Source organism: Schistocerca serialis, chromosome 2, assembly GCF_023864345.2.
Source record: "Schistocerca serialis cubense isolate TAMUIC-IGC-003099 chromosome 2, iqSchSeri2.2, whole genome shotgun sequence".
Lineage (NCBI taxonomy): Eukaryota > Metazoa > Arthropoda > Insecta > Orthoptera > Acrididae > Schistocerca > Schistocerca serialis.
The window spans coordinates 417,604,106-417,624,003 of NC_064639.1; the positions used below are offsets into that span (position 1 = coordinate 417,604,106).

Sequence of the window (19,898 nt, forward strand, 5' to 3'; positions counted from 1 at the left end):
TAGATTTGGCGTTTGAAGTTGTATGAGAAACAAACATTCGCATCTGATATATGTCTTGTTGATCTCTGATACGTCAAGCATCTGCGTGCATACACTCTATCTTTCTCTGACCCCTTAAGTTTGTCTCTGGCACGTGCCAGCCAAAGACAAAGAGAGAGAGAGAGGAAGAGAAAGTGTGTGACAGAGAGCGTGTGGTTCTATAAACATGTCTATAGCCCCAAAGCGTCTGGAAAGATTTTTCTGCATATTCTAACCCCGCTGTATGTGTGGCTTTCAGGAGACAACACGAACATGTTCCTGAACGAGAACTGGCGGGAGGTGACAACGGACGTGGGCCCCGTGATAGCACAGGCGATTGCCGAGGCAGTGCGCCAGATCCTGTCCGGCATCGCCCTGCAGGTGCCTTACGAGCAGCTCTTCATCCTGTAGCGGCCGGCGCACCACCCAGCCACCTGCTAGATGCTGCCTTCTCGCTTATCTACACTCGTTCTCAGAGTGCAACCGGCGCTAGTGCAGCATTTTAGGGTAGACGCTAAGATGTACCTCTAGAGTCGAAGCTCATTAAATCACTCTTCCTTCTTCATTAAGGTGTTTTACTGATTTGGAACGATGATATTAGGAGTAGTTTCTCTGCTGCTCCAAATATTTGAGCAAATACGGTTGCCTTATATGTACCCTTCAACACTTCCCGTTTCCTTCTCCTGCGTTCGTATGTTCACCACAACTGCTGATCCCTCACGGTCTCTAACTATACCGAAAGCACTGATGACCTAAGCATGGTGTTCAGAGCCGTTTGAATCATTTTATACCGAAAGGGAATCTGAGTGGGAAGATTAGTGCCGCATTCAACAGACTCCTGATGAAGAGCCTAGGAGCTAGAGGAATAGAGTCTCTGTTTATAATTCTGAAAAATATTGGAAAAATATTGTGTTAAGCGAATGACCCGCCTGTATCGTGATCTAGTAATATGTTGAGTAGCAATATTATAAGAAGGAAAGTTGGTACTCACCACATAACGGAGATGCTGAGTCGCAGATAGGCACAACAAAAAGACTCTCTTATCGTTGTGCTATAAGCGTTGAAGGAGCACTACTGGGCGACATTCATCGAACAGCCTCTACTACATGGTCCAGTTGATACCTCCAATTGTATTGCTACTATTACACCCTTCAGTGTAGCTTTCCACTAACATATGGTACAATGAAGACTCAGTTTGTTTCCATTCTCCACGAATACTCGGAGATAGTCGTTGCTGCTGTTTCGGACGAAACGCGACGCCTATCTGCGACTCAGCGTCTCCGTTATATGGTGAGTAGCATCTTTCCTTCTCATAATTTTGTTACATTCCATCCAGGATTTTCCATTGATTGAATATGTTGAGTAGTTAATATGAAAATGAAATGTGTTGCAGTTTATTTATCAAAGTATTATTTATCTGTATTTCAAATGCTCTTTGACAGACGCGTACATTCGAAAAATTATCATTTAAAAAATTTAGGTCAAGTTTTTGATGGAATGCTCGGAAGGATGGCATATGGGATAATTTCAGTATTCCTCGAAACATAGTCTGAGTGCAGATGCTGCTAAATCGAAAGAGTATCTGGGGGATTAGAAATCGATTTCAGCTGTCTCTTATCGTCTCTTAACGTTGTGCTATAAGCCTTGAAGGAACACTACTGGGCGAAATTCCTCCAACAGCCTCTACTACATGGTCCAGTTGATACCTCCAGTTGTATTACTACTATTACACCCTTCGATGGAGCTTTCCAGTAGCATATGGTACAATGAAGACTCAGTTTGTTTCCATTCTCCCCAAATACTCGCAGATAGCTTTTGCTGCTGTTTCGGGCGAATTGTATAGCACGATGTCGACGCATTAGCTGATTGAGGTCTGAACCTTCTGCCCGCATCTCGTGGTCGTGCGGTAGCGTTCTCGCTTCCAACGCCCGGGTTCCCGGGTTCGATTCCCGGCGGGGTCCGGGATTTTCTCTGCCTCGTGATGGCTGGGTGTTGTGTGCTGTCATTAGGTTAGTTAGGTTTAAGTAGTTCTAAGTTCTAGGGGACTGATGACCGTCGCAGTTAAGTCCCATAGTGCTCAGAGCCATTTTCTGAACCTTCTGCTGCCACATTTACGAAATAATGACACTTTCCCTGCTTACAGCGCTAACATAATGTTAATGCAGAAAATATCGTATTCCAAACAGTTGGCAAATAATTTTAAAAAATGGTTCAAATGGCTCTGAGCACTATGGGACTTAACATTTGAGGTCATCAGTCCCCTACAACTCAGAACCACGTAAACCTAAGTAACCTAAGGACATCACACACAACCACGCCCGAGGCAGGATTCTAATCTGCGACTGCAGCAGTCGCGCGGTTCCGGACTGAAGCGCCTAGAACCGCTCGGGCGAATAATTCAAATCATGTAGTTATTTAGAATGTACGAGAAACAGCTGTGCTTCTTTGACCGTCCAAAGCGTTCAAACGCAAGCCTGGGAAAATAGCCCGAGACTATCGTACTACCTCCAATGAATTTCTAAGCAGCCGTGAGCCAGGTCTACTCCCTCTCGCCAGACCAAGGACTGCCCTCTTCACACAATTTTACGCAAAGTGAAGTATTCGATTTCGTGATCAGCTACTTCCGGATAGGAACATCATCAGGACAACGGAATGACAATACATGTTGACGAACCACTGTGTCACTGCTCTCTGTAGCTGAGTTGCAACGACTGTGGCTGCAAAACTGACAGGGTAGTCTGAAGACTGGATTTTGCAGTAAACCTTAGAGTTGCTAGTGTAACAGAGCACTGACGTTCCCAATTCACAGCACAGTTACAACAAAGAATCTGGAAAAATGTAGCTGAGCATCTTCCCATTCAATTCTCTCCGTTCACGAGTTATGACGTACAGGATATCTGGTATGTAGACGCCTTCTTCCTTTTTTACGTGACCTTGCATGCAGAATCCTGTGTCCTATGTGGAGTTGCTCTCTTCCAAGATTACGGTTCGATCTTTTAGGTGCGGTACATACCTGACCTAGTGAGTGTAAGACCTAGTAGCATTGGTAGGGAAAGAAATTTAAACGAATGTGTGAGAGAAAGGAACTGGGAGGCAACCAGCTATCTTTTTTTTTTGTGCTGTACATAACTAGAATCGCACATCGTTCAGTGTTATTCCACTGTGCATATTATATCCTTAAAAAATCTAAATTTCATTGTATAACAAATAAAAATTAGCAGCTAGCGTAACTTTTGTGCTTTCATGCACCCAAAGCAAAAACTTTAGACGCAAGTACTGATTACGCGCACAGATACAAAAATTCTGTATAATTATTGTTGTTGTTGTGTACTGATTAGAACGTTCTTCATCATGACCCAAGACAAGAGTTTCCTGTTATTATTCGTAAGTGAGAAAGTTGTTTAGCAATAACGGGAACATGTTTTATGTAAGTATTGGAAGCGATGTATGATAGGTTTTTTAAAAATGAACATGAACAGTCACAACCGTCAGAAACTTTTTTTTCATGAGGTTGCCAGTTTCTGTCTGTTTTATAGCAATTTCGGGCCTCACACCATGATGGAAGACGGTGGCTGTAAACGGAGCAGTCGCTACGGCACCACAAACTGGAACTGCAGTGGCGTTTGTGGAGTCGTAGCGACTGCTCCGTTTACAGCCACCGTCTTCCATCATGGTGTGAGGCCCGAAACTGCTCTATCATAAAAAAGAAGTTTCTTGCGGTTGTGACTGCAAATGTTCATTTTTGAGCGCTAAAAATAACCGCTGTACTCTAGGAGAAATGTTCCCAAAAATTACTGATACTTTTTGTTTTCCACTCACTTTTTCTACGTTTTATCTTCCTTTGAGGAAATTGCGTTTTCTAGAGCTATGTGATAAACCCGTACTATTTTTTATTTCTGCTAAAACGTCCCTCTGTTTCACGTTACAAATCAACAACTCTCGAGTAAAACATTAATTAAATAATGACAGTTTGAATTTTTGCATAAATATTGATTATTTTTAAGTAACGGACAGGAGGAGAACTATGTGGAACAAAAATATTCCGTGGGTTACGCGGCCATTTACATGTCTTCACTCAGTTTTTAGACGGTACACAACTTTCCGTTTATAGGGGAATCTGTAGGGCATTGGCTTCATACGCAAGCAAAACGATTGAAATGAGGTAACGCCCGACAGGTATGCAACACACCTAGCTGTTACGACCTTAACTGACCGCAGCTACTAGGAAAATTACCGTAGTCTACACATACTTACGACAGCCTACGGTAGCCTACAGCAGTTCTATAACTGTAATATAATGGGATTCTCGACTAATCAGTTCGCCTTGGAGCGTTGAAAATGGAGTACAACTGGTTCCAGGAGGTAACGTGACCATCTGCTGCTGACGATAAGTCACGGCAGTGAAGTGGTGTGTGACAGTCGGTTGTTGGGAATTAGCGCAGTTTCCTAGTGAACACTGCAAAGAGAAATACATGCAATGGAATTTAGAGTCGGGTACCTTCTGAACACCATAACACCATTGGTCACAGTGAGCGTAAAGCTACACAGTGGGGAAGACAACATACACTATGTGATCAAAAGTAGCCGGACACCTCGCTGAAAATGACTTACAAGTTCCCTCCATTGGTAATGCTGGAATTCAGTATGGTGTTGTTCCACCCTTAGCCTTGATGACAGCTTCCACTCTGGCAGGCATATGTTCAATCAGGTGCTGGAAGGTTTCTTGGCGAATGGCAGCCCATCCTTCACGGAGCGCTGCACTGAGGAGGGGTATCGATGTCAGTCGCTGAGGTCTGGCACGAGGTCGACGTTCCAAAACACCCCAGAGGAGTTCTATAGGATTCAGGTCAGGACTTCGTGCAGGGCAGTCCATTACAGGGATGTTACTGTCGTGTAACCATTCCGCCACAGGCCGTACATTATGAATAGGTGCTCGATCGTGTTGAAAGATGCAGTCGCCAACCCCGAATTGCTTTTCAACAGTGAGAAACAAGAAGGTGCTCAAAACATCAATGTAGGCCTGTGTAGTGATAGTGCCACACAAAACAAGAAGTGGTGTAAGACCCCTCCATGAATAACACGACCACACCATAACACACCGCCTCCGAATTTTACTGTTGGCACTACACACACTGGCCGATGACGTTCACCGGGCATTAGCCATACGCACACGCTGCCATCTGATCGCCACACTGTGTACCGTCGTCACTCCACACACTATTTTTCCACTGTTCAATCGTCCAATGTGTACGCTCCTCACACAAGCGAGGCGTCGTTTGGCATTTACCGTCCTGATGTGTGGCTCATGAGCAGCCGCTCGACCATGAAATCCAAGTTTTCTCACCTGCCACCCAACTGTCACAGTACTTGCAGTGGATCCTGATGCAGTTTGGAATACCTCTCTGATGGTCTGGACAGATGTCTGCCTATTACACATTACGACCCTCTTCAACTGTCGCCAGTCTCTGTCAGTCAATAGACGAGGTCGGCCTGTACGCTTTTGTGCTGTACGTCTCCCTTCACGTTTCCACTTCACTATCACATCGGAAACAGTCGACCTAGGGATGTTCAGGAGAGTGGAACTCTCGAGCACAGACGTATGACACAAGTGACACCCAATCACCTGACCACGTTCGAAGTCTAAGTCCCGCGGAGAGCCCCATTCTACTCTCTCACGATGTCTAACGATTACTTAGGTCGCTGACATGGAATACCTGGCAGTAGGCGGTGGCACAATGCATCTAATATGAAAAATTTGTATTTTTGGGAGTGTTCGGATACTTTTGATCACATAGTGTGAAAACTCGACAGTAGCTGACTGGAGTGCAGTGTGGTCCGACGAGTCACCATTTTGCCTGTTTTCCAGTGATGCAAGTTAATCCGCAACGTGTGTAGGGTGTGCTTCACGTCGGGGGTCGTTCTGTGATGTGTGTTGTCGTACCGTGACTCGGGCCCACTCTTTCATGTTACCGTGAACATAAACTAGAAGGCTTATTTCAACATTAAGGTTGCCAAGTGCTACCCTTTAGCCAACATCTTCGTGATGATAATGCTGTGGGCACTCCCATCGACCAACATCACAAGATCCGTGTTCACAGGTCTAACGAAATTCATGGATCCTCTCCTCGACCGGCTCGTTAAATCATCAATCCCAACCCTGTGGAAAACATTTGGGACTATTAGAAACAGCGCTGTGATTTATCGAGGATTGGGTATAAGGGTAGGAAGGCTGTATCGTCGGCTTACTGGAGGGAGTAGATTGGGTGATTTGGGTTTAGGCATAGTGGCAGTGCAGATGATACACAGGAGTGGAGCAAGGCATGCCTGCAGTGAGATAGATGACACTGAAATTAGTATTGTTCATAGTTAGATAGGATTGGTTAGAAAGGATACAATAAGGTGGACATAATTTATTGGAAGTTTATTGGATTATGAAAGCCACAAAAGCCCTAGGTCAACGAATCTAAAGACATTTATTTACGGATATAAAGTTGGTAGGATGGGTCGTCAGAGGAAGATGTAGGTCTCGATCCACACTGGTTGACAGGGAGGGGCAGACGCTGGTTTTATGTGTGCTTTGCGAAAGGATGGATTTGAAGATACTGCTAAACAGTGAAGTGAGGCCGATCTCTTGGTTGGACGGTCTCACTGGCTGGTTAGAGGGTTTTTAAATTCTCCTCGCCGAAATGAGGCTATTATCACGCTTAGGATCGGTTTTACGCGGAATTAGCCTGAGATATCCTTGGGGACACTAATTTTGTGTCTGACGTGCGTAATTTCTTCATAGACAGCTGACCAGTGTCATGTCCGCGGTTCCATTTTCCATGTACACAGCGGGCAAAGCGACTGCCAAAGACCGTATGTTATGGCTTCGGCCTCTGCTGCCTTGAGCTATACCAGCCAACTGCGTCACCCATCTAGCACAGTTGTTGATAGGCATGTCGACATCATCATCCTGCGGGACCATAAGTCATTCACTTTCCAGACCCCTGTCCGACGAAGAAACCAAAATAGGCCTGCGTATTGCCTGTTTCATTGTCTACCCGAAGTCTTCCTGCAGTTTGCTTTTATGAAATGGAATTCAGAGAAGAAATTGGTACTTGGACTAGTACACTGAACATACTGTCCGTAGCTATTACACGCGTACTATTAGTCACAGCGCATCTGTCTGACTGCATTTTAACACTCTAATCATTCGCCATCCAACGCCATAGTTTATTAATACCAGTATCTATACTAATAATAAAACTATAAAATCGTTGTCTGTCTTTCTATTTGAACTCGCTCATTTCCAAAACTACCAGACTATTTCTCGCGGGGCCTTCACAGGTGACTTGAACGTAGCTTCCAGTGACATGTATGATTTATTTCATCAAATCTGGGTCATGGAAGAAAAAGATACGTAATTTAAAGTTTTACCTAAAACTGTCATGTCTGTCTGTTTTAACGTGCTAATCTCCAAAACCACTACATGAATTTTTATGAGGTTTTCACAGGTAAGTTGAGAGTAGTTTGGAGCAACGTATAGGCTTTAATTAATCAAAATCAGATCACGAAACGAAAAGCTACCGTGATTCAATGTTTTATTTAAAACTGTCATGTCTGTCTATTTGTCTGATTGAACGCGACAACCTCCAATAGTGCTACACGAATTTTTATGGGGTTTGCACAGGTAACGTGAGCATAGCTTGGAGCGACATACAGGCTTCATACTACTATCTTCTAGTAAAAATCAATTCATTTGTCATCATCACTAAGTTAAAACAATCACTAGATCTCTGCAAATAAATCGGTTTTCACAAGAAGACTACAGTACAAACTAACAGATTACATCCTGTTCTGAATGATTATGTCAGGTAACAAAAATATAGGCTTCATTTCATCAAAGTTGTATCACGTAAAGAAGATATCATAATCTAAAGTTCTATAAATGCGAAAGTGTGTTCGTCTGTTACTTTTTCACGATAAAACCGCAGAACTGATTCTCATGAAATTTGGTACGAAGATGTTTTGATCCCTGAGGAAGAACCCGTCTGCTTTAGAAAGTAAAAAAGGAAAAAAGAGAAGTCAGCACTCAGAAATGTGAAGTAGGTGATGGTACACATTCTTCTTCATGGGTGAACATAAACAGTGTCAAAGGTTATAAAATATGTTGCGTAATGTACGTATTGTGAAATGTATAGCTACTTAAACAACTCCCTACTTAGCAATCATATACAACCGCTCGCTCACCGATAGATCTGTACCTACAGATTGGAAAATTGCGCAGGTCGCACCAGTGTTTAAGAAGGGTAGTAGGAGTAATCCATCGAACTACAGACCTACATCATTGACGTCGGTTTGCAGTAGGGTTTTGGAGCATATACTGTATTCTAACAGTATGAATCACCTCGAAGGGAACGATCTATTGATACGTAATCAGCATGGTTTCAGAAAACATCGTTCTTGTGCAACGCAGCTAGCTCTTTATTCGCACGAAGTAATGGCCGCTATCGACAGGGGATCTCAAGTTGATTCCGTATTTCTAGATTTACGGAAAGCTTTTGACACCGTTCCTCACAAGCGACTTCAAATCAAGCTGCGGGCCTATGGGGTATCGTCTCAGTTGTGCGACTGGATTCGTGATTTCCTGTCAGGAAGGTCGCAGTTCGTAGTAATACAAGGCAAATCATCGAGTAAAACTGAAGTGATATCAGATGTTCCCCAGGGGAGCGTCCTGGGACCTCTGCTGTTCCTGATCTATATAAATGACCTGGCTGACAATCTGAGCAGTTCTCTTAGGTTGTTCGCGGATGATGCTGTAATTTACCGTCTAGTAAGGTCATCCGAAGACCAGTATCAGTTGCAAAGCGATTTAGAAAAGATTGCTGTATGGTGTGGCAGGTGGCAGTTGACGCTAAATAACGAGAAGTGTGAGGTGATCCACAAAAAGTTCCAAAATAAATCAGTTGGAATTCGATTACTCGATAAATAGTACAATTCTCAAGGCTGTCAATTCAACTAAGTACCTGGGTGTTAAAATTACGAACAACTTCAGTTGGAAAGACCACATAGATAATATCGTGGGGAAGGCGAGCCAAAGGTTGCGTTTCATTGGCAGGACACTTAGAAGATGCAACAAGTCCACTAAAGAGACAGCTTACACTACACTCGTTCGTCTTCTGTTAGAATATTGCTGCGTGGTGTGGGATCCTTATCAGGTGGGATTGACGGAGGACATCGAAAGGGTGCAAAAAAGGGCAGCTCGTTTTGTATTATCACGTAATAGTGGAGAGAGTGTGGCAGATATGATACGCGAGTTGGGATGGAAGTCATTAAAGCAAAGACGTTTTTCGTCGCGGCGAAATCTATTTACGAAATTTCAGTCACCAATTTCTCTTCCGAATGCGAAAATATTTTGTTGAGCCCAACTTACATAGGTAGGAATGATCATCAAAATAAAATAAGAGAAATCAGAGCTCGAACAGAAAGGTTTAGGTGTCCGCTTTTCCCGCGCGCTGTTCGGGAGTGGAATGGTAGAGAGATAGAATGATTGTGGTTCGATGAACCCTCTGCCAAGCACTTAAATGTGAATTGCAGAGTAATCATGTAGATGTAGATGTAGACGATGCATACATGTGCACATCTGCCTATGGCCGTCCGCGTACATGTCACGACAGCAACGCTGTTTGCGAGCCACGTCGTTATGCACTGGGGTGGTTGGAGGAGTGGGGTGCATGTAAGCATCCTGCTATGCTCACACGAACAGGCAGACACGCTATTGCATATGCAATAGTTTACTTAGCATCACTCATGTTAATAAAACTTCTGATATGCGAGCTTACCCGCAGGTAACGGCTAATATAAAATATTACCGATGTTGTCAACAGTAAGCTGGATATTTTTGACATCTTATGAACAGTACATAAATGGAACAAAACAATGATGTCTCCAGTACCAGTGGCTTACTTTCTGTTGTGTTACGTGTCTCCTGGAAAGCCTCACGAAACGTGTCACTACTACCCAGTATACATGAATGATTACCACTATACTGTTATATTACTGTATTGTATGCATACAGCAGATAATATACATTGTGAAGCACCGTGTGGAGACGTTGCCAGATTGAAAACGTTGATAGATTGTCACAGCCGTAGGAGCTGGATATCATCGGCCGAGAGTACATAGAGGGAGACTGGGCGTAGTGAACTCACTGCACAAAGCAGCTAATGACGTAGTGTAGTCACTGAGTTCCGACAATTGTGTGTCAAAATGAGTCTTTCTAGAAGAAGATGGCAGAGTTCTACGAGCAGAGTAATTTCGACCGTTGGCTGCAGCTTGTGAGAGACTGGCCACAACGAGAATCCGATTATGTATGATCCATTTATGACGGTAAAAAAAATAAGTACATATTTTTATCGACAGTATACAACACTCTGCAGACAAAAAAATTGGCACATTTACGGCAACTGAACTAAGTACACCATTACACCAATAAATAAAATTTTCATTACTGTCAGCATACGTATCTACTGCATATACTGCTTCAAACGACAGATACTGTCAATACTTAAATCTGACCATATATTTCTTGGTCACATTAGCACGTGATGGAAACTGCCATTAATAAATGTGTAATTCAAAAAATAGTTGAAATATGTGAAAAAAATAACACAATTCGAAAGCGGAAAAATGTTGCTTCAAAATCAATCTGCATTAAACACTAAAAATAATATTTAGATATGTATTCTTTTTATGATATAATTTACAAAGTTCATGTTTTTATAATTGAAAGAGACCCATCAGATGTTAAACCGACTGCAAGGTATCAAAATTATCCCTGTGGAAAGACGAATAAAACTGCTGCAATAGGCTCAATGTAATCATTCTCTAAATTTGAATAAATTGCCGTGTCGTCTAAGGGAGTTTGTACCGCCACAAATTCACGAAGAATGTCCAGATAGCATGATGCAGTAATCGTTTCGGATCTGAAAAATGGGCCAATGATTCCTTTGGAAGAAATGGTGGCCCAGACCAGTACATTTTGAGGATGCAGGGACGATGGGACTGCAACATGGGGCTTTTCGGTTCCCCATATGCGCCAGTTCTGTTTATTGACGAAGCCGTCCAGGTAAAAATAAGCTTCGTCAGTAAACCAAATGCTGCCCACATGCATATCGCCGTCATCAATCCTGTGCACTATATCGTTAGCGAATGTCTCTCGTGCAGCAATGGTAGCGGCGCTGAGGGGTTGCCGCGTTTGAATTTTGTATGGATAGAGATGTAAACTCTGGCGCATGAGACGATACGTGGACGTTGGCGTCATTTGGACCGCAGCTGCAACACGGCGAACGGAAACCCGAGGCCGCTGTTGGATCACCTGCTGCACTAGCTGCGCGTTGCCCTCTGTGGTTGGCGTACATGGTCGCCCTACCTTTCCAGCACGTTCATCCGTCACGTTCCCAGTCCGTTGAAATGTTTCAAACAGATCCTTTATTGTATCGCTTTTCGGTCCTTTGGTTACATTAAACCTCCGTTGAAAACTTCGTCTTGTTGCAACAACACTGTGTTCTAGCCGGTGGAATTCCAACACCAGAAAAATCCTCTGTTCTAAGGAATAAACCATGTTGTCTACAGCACACTTGCACGTTGTGAACAGCACACGCTTACAGCAGAAAGACGACGTACAGAATGGCGCACCCACAGACTGCGTTGTCTTCTATATCTTTCAGATCATCACAATAAAGGATGGCAGCCAAAAACAGTTGCAGGATAGAATTCTTTTTTTTTTATTAAATTCTTGACCAAGGTTTCGGTACATATAAATATACCTTCATCAGAAGTACATTTCCTGAATAGAAAGACACATACATTAGAAAAGCCATATCAACGAAAGTGAGAAACAGAAGCTTAAATAACGGTGAAATTGCTAAAGTAATACAGGCACACAATCTTTAGTACTTACTAAAATTACATCATGCACTGGAGAATAATGAAACAATTATGCCAAAAGGCGTCGTCAGTAATTAAAATATCATCTCCATTTGTACGACATGTGTAATGGGTACAGGATCAAAGCGAACAGTTTAACAATGTTACTTCGCCTATGAACTGTTGAGACACGAGTGTGAAGGCACTAAGGTAGATTGTTTCGCCGAGAGAGGGCACTTGCATGTGCCAGACTCGCGCATATTACAATCCATAAATACATACATAAGCGCATCAAAATTATTAAAGGTTGTGTTAATTCAAACTTTGTCTTAATAAATAAAGCGTATCACGCCAATTAAAGACATTTATGTAAACTATAAATATAGAACCAAATTTATCTGTGTCCTAGTGTCAAACGGATAAAGCTTGCGCTTGGAACATCTAACGAGAGAGGGCACTACTGTAATGCGCGAGAGTCTCACGTAATGTAGGCAGTGAAATACATACTAGCGAAACAACCAAAATGTTCTAATAAAACGAAACCATCTGTCTGTATGAATAAAACATAGTAGTCATTTAACCACACATACACATTGAAATTCATAATTAACAAACATCACAATATGTAGATCCCAACAAGATAGGAAAAGCGCATTTCACCGGCATCATCAAGCAAGAAAATAACTCCTAGTCAGCCAGACTATATTACATTAAGGCAATGAGGGGTTTGAAACTGTCTAAAAAATTTTTGTTTCGAAGCTGCACCTGTTCATTAAGAACAAAACCATCTTTTAGAGACAGATGCTTGAAAATCTCTAATTCTTCGAGCAAGTCTAGTTTGTCACCTTTATCAGCTTCATGAAGCAGCTCTACGTCGTCCAGTTCTCTTGGCGTGTGCTGTAAGAGCCATAGATGTTCAGCAAAAGTGGAATTATATACGTTTTCCCCATTTTTACCTAACTTGTGTTCTTTATACCTAACTTTAATGGGTCTACCTGTCTGCCCTATGTAATAGTTTGGGCAGTCGTTACAAGTAATTTTGTATACACCAGACTTAGTGCTGAGTTCTTCTCGTGCTCCAATATTATGAATTACTCTACGTTTGAGGCTATTATTTACGGAAAAAGCAACTCTATAACCGTATTGTTTCTGTAAAAGTCTTTTAATCTTATATGAAACGTTCCCTAAAAATGGAATAGAAATGAAGTTATTACTCTCATAGTTCTTTGCCCTGTTATCTCCTAAAGTAGAAAATTTTACAGCTGTTTTTTTCTTAGCAATTTGGTCAATTAATTTAGGGTCGTATCCATTGTTAGTGGCTATTGATTTTAATAAAAATATTTCATTTTCAAAACAATTCTGTGCTAAAGGTGTGCTCACAGCGCGATGAACTGCAGAATGAAAAAAGGCGATCTTGTGAGTTTGAGGATGACAGGAATCTGCTGGAATAATATTATCAGAAAAAGTTTCTTTACGGAAAATGTCGAAGCTAATGGTGTTACCCGATAACTTAAGTTTCAAATCAAGAAAATTGAGTTCTCTCTCGTTATTTTGTATCTCTTTTGTAAATTTCATTTTCTCGTGGAAACTGTTGAAAACATGAAACAGTTGTTGTAGATCTTGGTCACAACCTTGAAATAGTATGAGTATATCATCAACATAACGAGCATAAAAAGAAATCTTATTGCCTAACGTAGGGTTGTTTTTGAAGAAATTTTCTTCTAGTGCATTCATAAAGATGTCAGCAAAGATGCCAGCTAACGGGCAACCCATGGCTAAGCCGAATGGTTGCTCATACATTTTACCATTAAACTGAAAGTAATTTTCTTCTTTCAGATCACTTGCAGCGCCATCTGTTGTTGAAAATTGTAACTACTGTGATTTCGAAAGTTTGTCCGCCTGAAAATGTACTGTTGTCCCAAGCATATTGCAACAAACGGTGTATTTCTATCGCTGCTCGTTTAGTTTTTATTGCCGTTTCAAATATACCGGTCATTTTTGAAACACCCTGTATATACCCTGTTCATGCTAGCGTATACCACTGGCGGCTGGTGCTGGATTCTTCCATCGGGCGGCGTGTACCGCCAGTGGCACATACTCGACTCTACCAATTATGCTACCAGCAATACATCATCGTACGATGTATTACCTAAGAGCCAGGCGCAACTAAAAACCTAGACCCATCAACGAGCGAGTTTTCTGAACAAACGAGAATCGTTTGCCTGACCATCTTCCACTGCAATTATTATAGACAAACATACAGGTTCCGGACACAGTCACCCTCCTGTTATCTGATGCAGAGAACATATATTCCAATGTACCAGCAACTGAAATGATAAACATTGTAGCAAAAAATCTTAAGACACGCAGCACACATTCATTTGAATACATTAAAAAAATGGTTCAAATGGCTCTGAGCACCAAGGGGCTTAACATCTGAGGTCATCAGTCCCCTAGAACTTGGAACTACTTAAACCTAACTACCGTAAGGACATCACACACATCCATGCCCGAGGCAGGATTCGAACCTGCGACCGTAGCGGTTGCGCGGTTCCGGACTGACGAGTCTAGAACCGCTCGGCCACACCGGTCGGCTTTTAATACATCAAAGAAAGAGTTACTAACAGAACAGAACTCTTTCCATTCAATAATGAATTCTATTTAGAAACTGAAAGATTACTAGTGGGACAGCTAGTGTCTGGAACCATAGCAAACGTACTTTTGAACCATTCAGAGCAAATTATGTTTAACAAAACATTGCTAAATAGGTAAAACATCCTATACTAGATTACATGTATTGATGACATCGTGTGCCCAATCGATGAACCAAGCAGTAAAATTGACCATTTACGTACAGACATAAATACTGTTCATGAAGTTATGTCTTATAGTAGAAAAAGAACAAATACGCAGTTAGATTTGTTGGACAGTACCATAAAGATTCGGAACAAGCAACACACATTTGACATACACCGAAAATCGACAGCAACAGATACAGTTATACACCAAAGTAAGGAATGAAGAGCTTTTCTGCAGAATCGCTGAGCAAACGAATATCTGGAAAGAAAACAAGACGAAGGGACAGGATTGTAGGAGATATGTTACGACATGAAGGAATAACTTGCATGGTACTAGAGGGAGCTGTAAGAAGTAAAAGCTGTAGAGGAAGGCAGACAGTGGAATTGGCTCTCATAAGCAGGCAGCACTTAGATACATGCCCCACAGACGAAACACAGTGCCATTAGTGACAGACAACTACCAAACAGGAATGAATACCATAGTACAAATAACCACAAAGAATGGATACAAAGAGAACTTATTAACAAAGGTGAACAATAAAATAAAGAAACAAAAGGAGCAAACACCCAGCCGTAACCAAGAGAAGGACGGAATCCTACATAATTACACACAAAAAATAAAAATACAGGAAAAACTCAAAATGAGAAGAAACATAAAACAAAAGATGATACAAAGTGAAATACAAACACAAATAAAAGCATAGAAAATCTAATAGTTTCAAAATACAAGGCATAAAAATAGCCCACCAAACAAACAATTCAATTCAAAAGTGCTTTCCAAAAAGAACAGGAAAAACTAATCTACATCAGAAATCACGAATATGCCAACTGATGTGTAATACAACCCACACGAAAAACAAATGAGCAACCGTAAACACTATAATTCAGTGCCGAATGCGACCATATATACGTATACCTTCACTCCTGTCTTCAAAAGTGCGGTGAAGCGCAAATAAAGACAATGCAGAGTAAGAGAAACTACAAAAAACAGAAAACTGCCAAGTACAACGAAGTTCCTATTGACTTCAACAACTGCTAACAAAGAAAGGAAAAGCAGTGATCTGCAGAACATGTGAAGGAAATACTGTATTTAATCAATAACAGCGAAATTCTACAAATAAATGTGTCCATATTGGCAGAATGGCCATAGGAGATGCTTTGTAAATAAATCAAAAAGCGTTTGGTGTAAAATTCTCTTTAATTATATGCAGTAAGCTTAAGATGGTGAAACCAATAATAATTTGAATGTCACATAATTTATGATTAATTTAGTATAAAATTATTTTATATGTCCTCTCACTGCTATCATGGAATGACCTTATGTCACTTTCAAAACAAAAGATCAATGGCAGGTTATCAAGATTTAAGTGTGTTTGGACGTGGTGTTACAATCGCCGTATGAGCAATGGGACACAGAATCCCCGAGGTAGCGATAAAGTGGAGATTTTCCCGTACGACCATTTCACGAGTGTACCGTGAATATCATTCACATTGAACTGTTGATCACTGTCTGGTCACACGAGTATTGTTTCAAATTGTATCGAGCGGATGGAGATGTACTGGTATGGAGACACCCTAATGAATCCACAGACCCTGAATGTCAGCAGAAAACTGTTCAAGCTGGTGGAGGCTAAGTAATAGTGTAGAGCGCGTGCAGTTCGTTCGATGTGGGACCCCTAATACGTGCAGATACTACTCTGACAGGTGACGCATATGTAAGAATCCTGTCTGATAACCTGCATCCATTAATGTCCATTGTGCATTCCGACGGACTTGGGCAATTTGAGTAGGACAATGCGACGCCCCAAACGTCCAGAATTCCTACAGAGTGGCTTCAGGAACACTCTTCTGAGTTCCAACATTTCCACTGGCCGCCAAATTTTCCAGATATGGATATTATTGAGCATATCTTGGATGTCTTGCGCTGTTCCCAAGAGATCTCCACCCCCTTGTACTCTAACGTATTTATGACAGCCCTGCAGGATTCATGGTGTTAGTCCCCTCCAGCACCATTTCAGACGTTAGTCGACTCCATGCCACGTCGTGCTGCGGCACATTTGCATGCTCGCGCGGGCCCTACACGATGTTAGGCACGTGTATCAGTTTGTATGAATCTTCAGTGTATATTACGGTTCAAGAGTGTGATTAAAATTCAAAGTGAAAGGATATCAATGATAAGATTCGGTGATGACATTGTTACCATCAGTGAAAATGAAGAAGAATTCCAGGATCTTTTGAATGGAATGAACAATGTAATAGGACAGATTTTGGACTGAGAGTAAATCTTAGTCAGTAATGGGAAGCAGCAGAAATGAGAATATCGAGAAACTGAACATCAGAATTTGTAATCACGAAGTAGATGGAATTCTGCTATTTTTGCAGCAACATAAACCATGACGGAAGGAGCAAGGAGGACATAAAGAACAGACTAGCACTGGAAAAAAGGGGTGTTTATGTCGAAGGGAAATCTACTAGTATCAAATATAGGTCTTAATTTGAGGAAGACGATTCTCAGAATGTAAGTTTGGAGTACAGTCTTGTATGATAGTGAAACGTGGACTGTGAGAAAACCGAAACAGAAGAGAATGAAGCGTCTGAGATGTGGTGCTTCAGACGAATGCTGAAAATTAAGTGGATTTTTAAAGTAAGGAATGAAGAGCTTTTCTGCAGAATCGCTGAGCAAACGAATATCTGGAAAGAAAACAAGACGAACGGACAGGATTGTAGGAGATCTGTTACGACATGAAGGAATAACTTGCAGGGTACTATAGGGAGCTGTAAAAAGTAAAAGCTGTAGAGGAAGGCAGATAGTGGAATACATCTAGCAAATAATCGAGGATGACGGTTGCAAATACTATGGCAATTGATTATGGTAACTGGCAGCTTTGACGAAAGTGGTTGTGTAACAATAGGACATGTGTTAATACATCTGGAAATTACCTCCTTGGTACTTGAGGGAGCTGTAGAGGGTAACGCCTGTAAGGGAAGACAAATAACTGAGGAGATTAGGTACAACTGCTACTCAGAGATGAAGACTTTGGTACAGGAGAGGTATTTGTGGTGGACCTCAAGAAACCACTTAAAAGATTGATGGACCAGAACAGAAATTAAATTTGTTAAGAATGGAATGATAAGGGGATAGAGCTTGATATGCAGTTGCGGTAAGGTGCTTGTTGTTCTGTGAAAGTAATATCACATGCAGTGGGATCGCATTCGCAACGTGCTGCAGGAGCTAACAGGTACTCTAAATCTGCATAAACGACAATGAAGCAGCGCTCCTGCTGAAGAACTAGTTCGCACTGGTAGACATATCCAAGTATCTTTTCCTGGCTAGTGCAACTAATCCGATGCTTTTATAAATTCTTGTTGTCAGTGAATGAGTTTAGGTATCTACGGCAAAAATGGCGTTATGTTCCTTCCCAATCATTTGGGTGGGAAGTAAATGGGACGTATCTTTGATCCATATGTAGTGTTGTGTCTCACCCTCAGAGAATAGCAACGAGTATATGCGTTTGAAGCGGTGACCGGCTGCTTTTGAAAAATAGAGGCGTCCAACTACTTCATACTCTACATCTTTTGTGTTCTACACCGTGTGCTCTTCATCCTCTTCTTCTTCTTCTTCTGGTTCTCTTTCTTCTGGCTTGCTTTTCTTTCCCACCTGCAGGCTGGAAATGTGAAATGGATAGTCCTGACTCAGCCTTTCAAATTCTGGTAGTATCTGTAGTTTAACAGGGAATGAAATGCCAGTGAAGTTACAATGCTTGCGGAAATTAGGTTATTGGTACACTCAAGATGGACACTATAACCTCAACCGGAAGCCAGAAGTGACCATGGAAAGCCCACCTTGGCAGCATTTTGGACGTAGGTAGACTCTTTTTTAGTGGCAATATCATATGAAAGAGGGATAAAACTCGATCCCTCACTTACTGAATAGAGAAGAAGTAAGTACTCTTTAAGGTAGAGTGCAGAAAAATTGCCCAGTATGACACTCTTGGAAGTTGCATGAATTCGCAACAGAGAACCGTGCTCCACTTAGTGGTGGGACACCGTGAATCGCTGACAATTCTGGAAAGCTCACTTTCCAATTCAGGTAGGCATGTATTAAGGTAAGTATTAGGCCCTCAGTTGACAGTATTGAACTTGGCTGTGTGAGCCTGTGAGATGCGATCCTACAAAAACTCCAGAAACCACAGACTAGTGCAATTCAGACATATGATTTACCTAGAGCTCATTAACAGATGGAGTTAGTGGTCTGCTGCTCGGTCCAGGACGACGATGGCTAGATGGTCCAAGGCGCGGAGAGCACGGCCCAAATCATGGGAACCATGCCGACGCCAGTCCGTAAAAGGATGGTGATGACATCGACAGGTCCAGTCACGTTAGCGGCGTTTTTGGCCTGTACGAAGGTGATAGGGCGCCTTTAGTGATGGTGATGATTGAATCATCGATTGTGCTAGTTGAAGCTCAGTTCCATATCCTTCCAATACTCCTGCAAAGGAATAAAAAACGGTATTAATAAGTATCATGTAAGAGACATATTCGCATTTAAGTAATAATAATAATAATAATAATTCCCAATACGTACGTGGAGAACCATCAGTGTTGATATAGCCGCACAGGGGTTTCAGACATTCATCATCAATACCATTGATGAGAATATTGGCTTTGGCTATTTTATTCAGCTTGGTGTCAGTGTCCTGAAAGGGTGTCTCATCATTCAGATTTATGGCTTCGAATGTTTCATCCAGCTTGGCATCAATATCCATCTCATTGTGAGCAGATGTAGCACCTTTAGGATTAATGGATTCTAATATTTTATCTAGTGTGATAAAAGCATCAGTCATAATGAGATCAGGTGTGGCATCGGCAGCAACTGGAACAGAATAAAAAAACAACTTATAACTAATGCAGACAAGCCGAAATTAACACTGAGAAAATATCAACTACATACGTATGATAGGAACCATCCTCGTGTGGAGATTTGGCATTTATACTACTACGTTCTCTATAATCATACCCATTCCTCGTAAAATACAAAAAGCGTAACATTTACTGAAGACCATCTGTCTCTCTCTCACGAGCGCGTGTTTGTGTGTGTGTGTGTGTGTGTGTGTGTGTGTGTGTGTGTGTGTGTGTGTGTGCAACACTGTTATGTGAAACACTTGTGTATTC

At 41.8% G+C, this 19,898-nt stretch overlaps 1 protein-coding gene across 1 annotated transcript in view; it reads left to right on the top strand.

Moving 5' to 3' along the window:
- LOC126457267 (circadian clock-controlled protein daywake-like) overlaps nt 1-583 on the top strand; it is a 43,520-nt gene extending 42,937 nt beyond the window's left edge. The window contains exon 6 of the mRNA XM_050093431.1: nt 278-583. Within this exon, the coding sequence (XP_049949388.1) occupies nt 278-429 (152 nt within the window). The 3' untranslated portion in view covers nt 430-583. The remainder of the gene's footprint in view (nt 1-277) is intronic.
- The last annotated feature ends 19,315 nt before the right edge of the window (nt 584-19,898 follow it).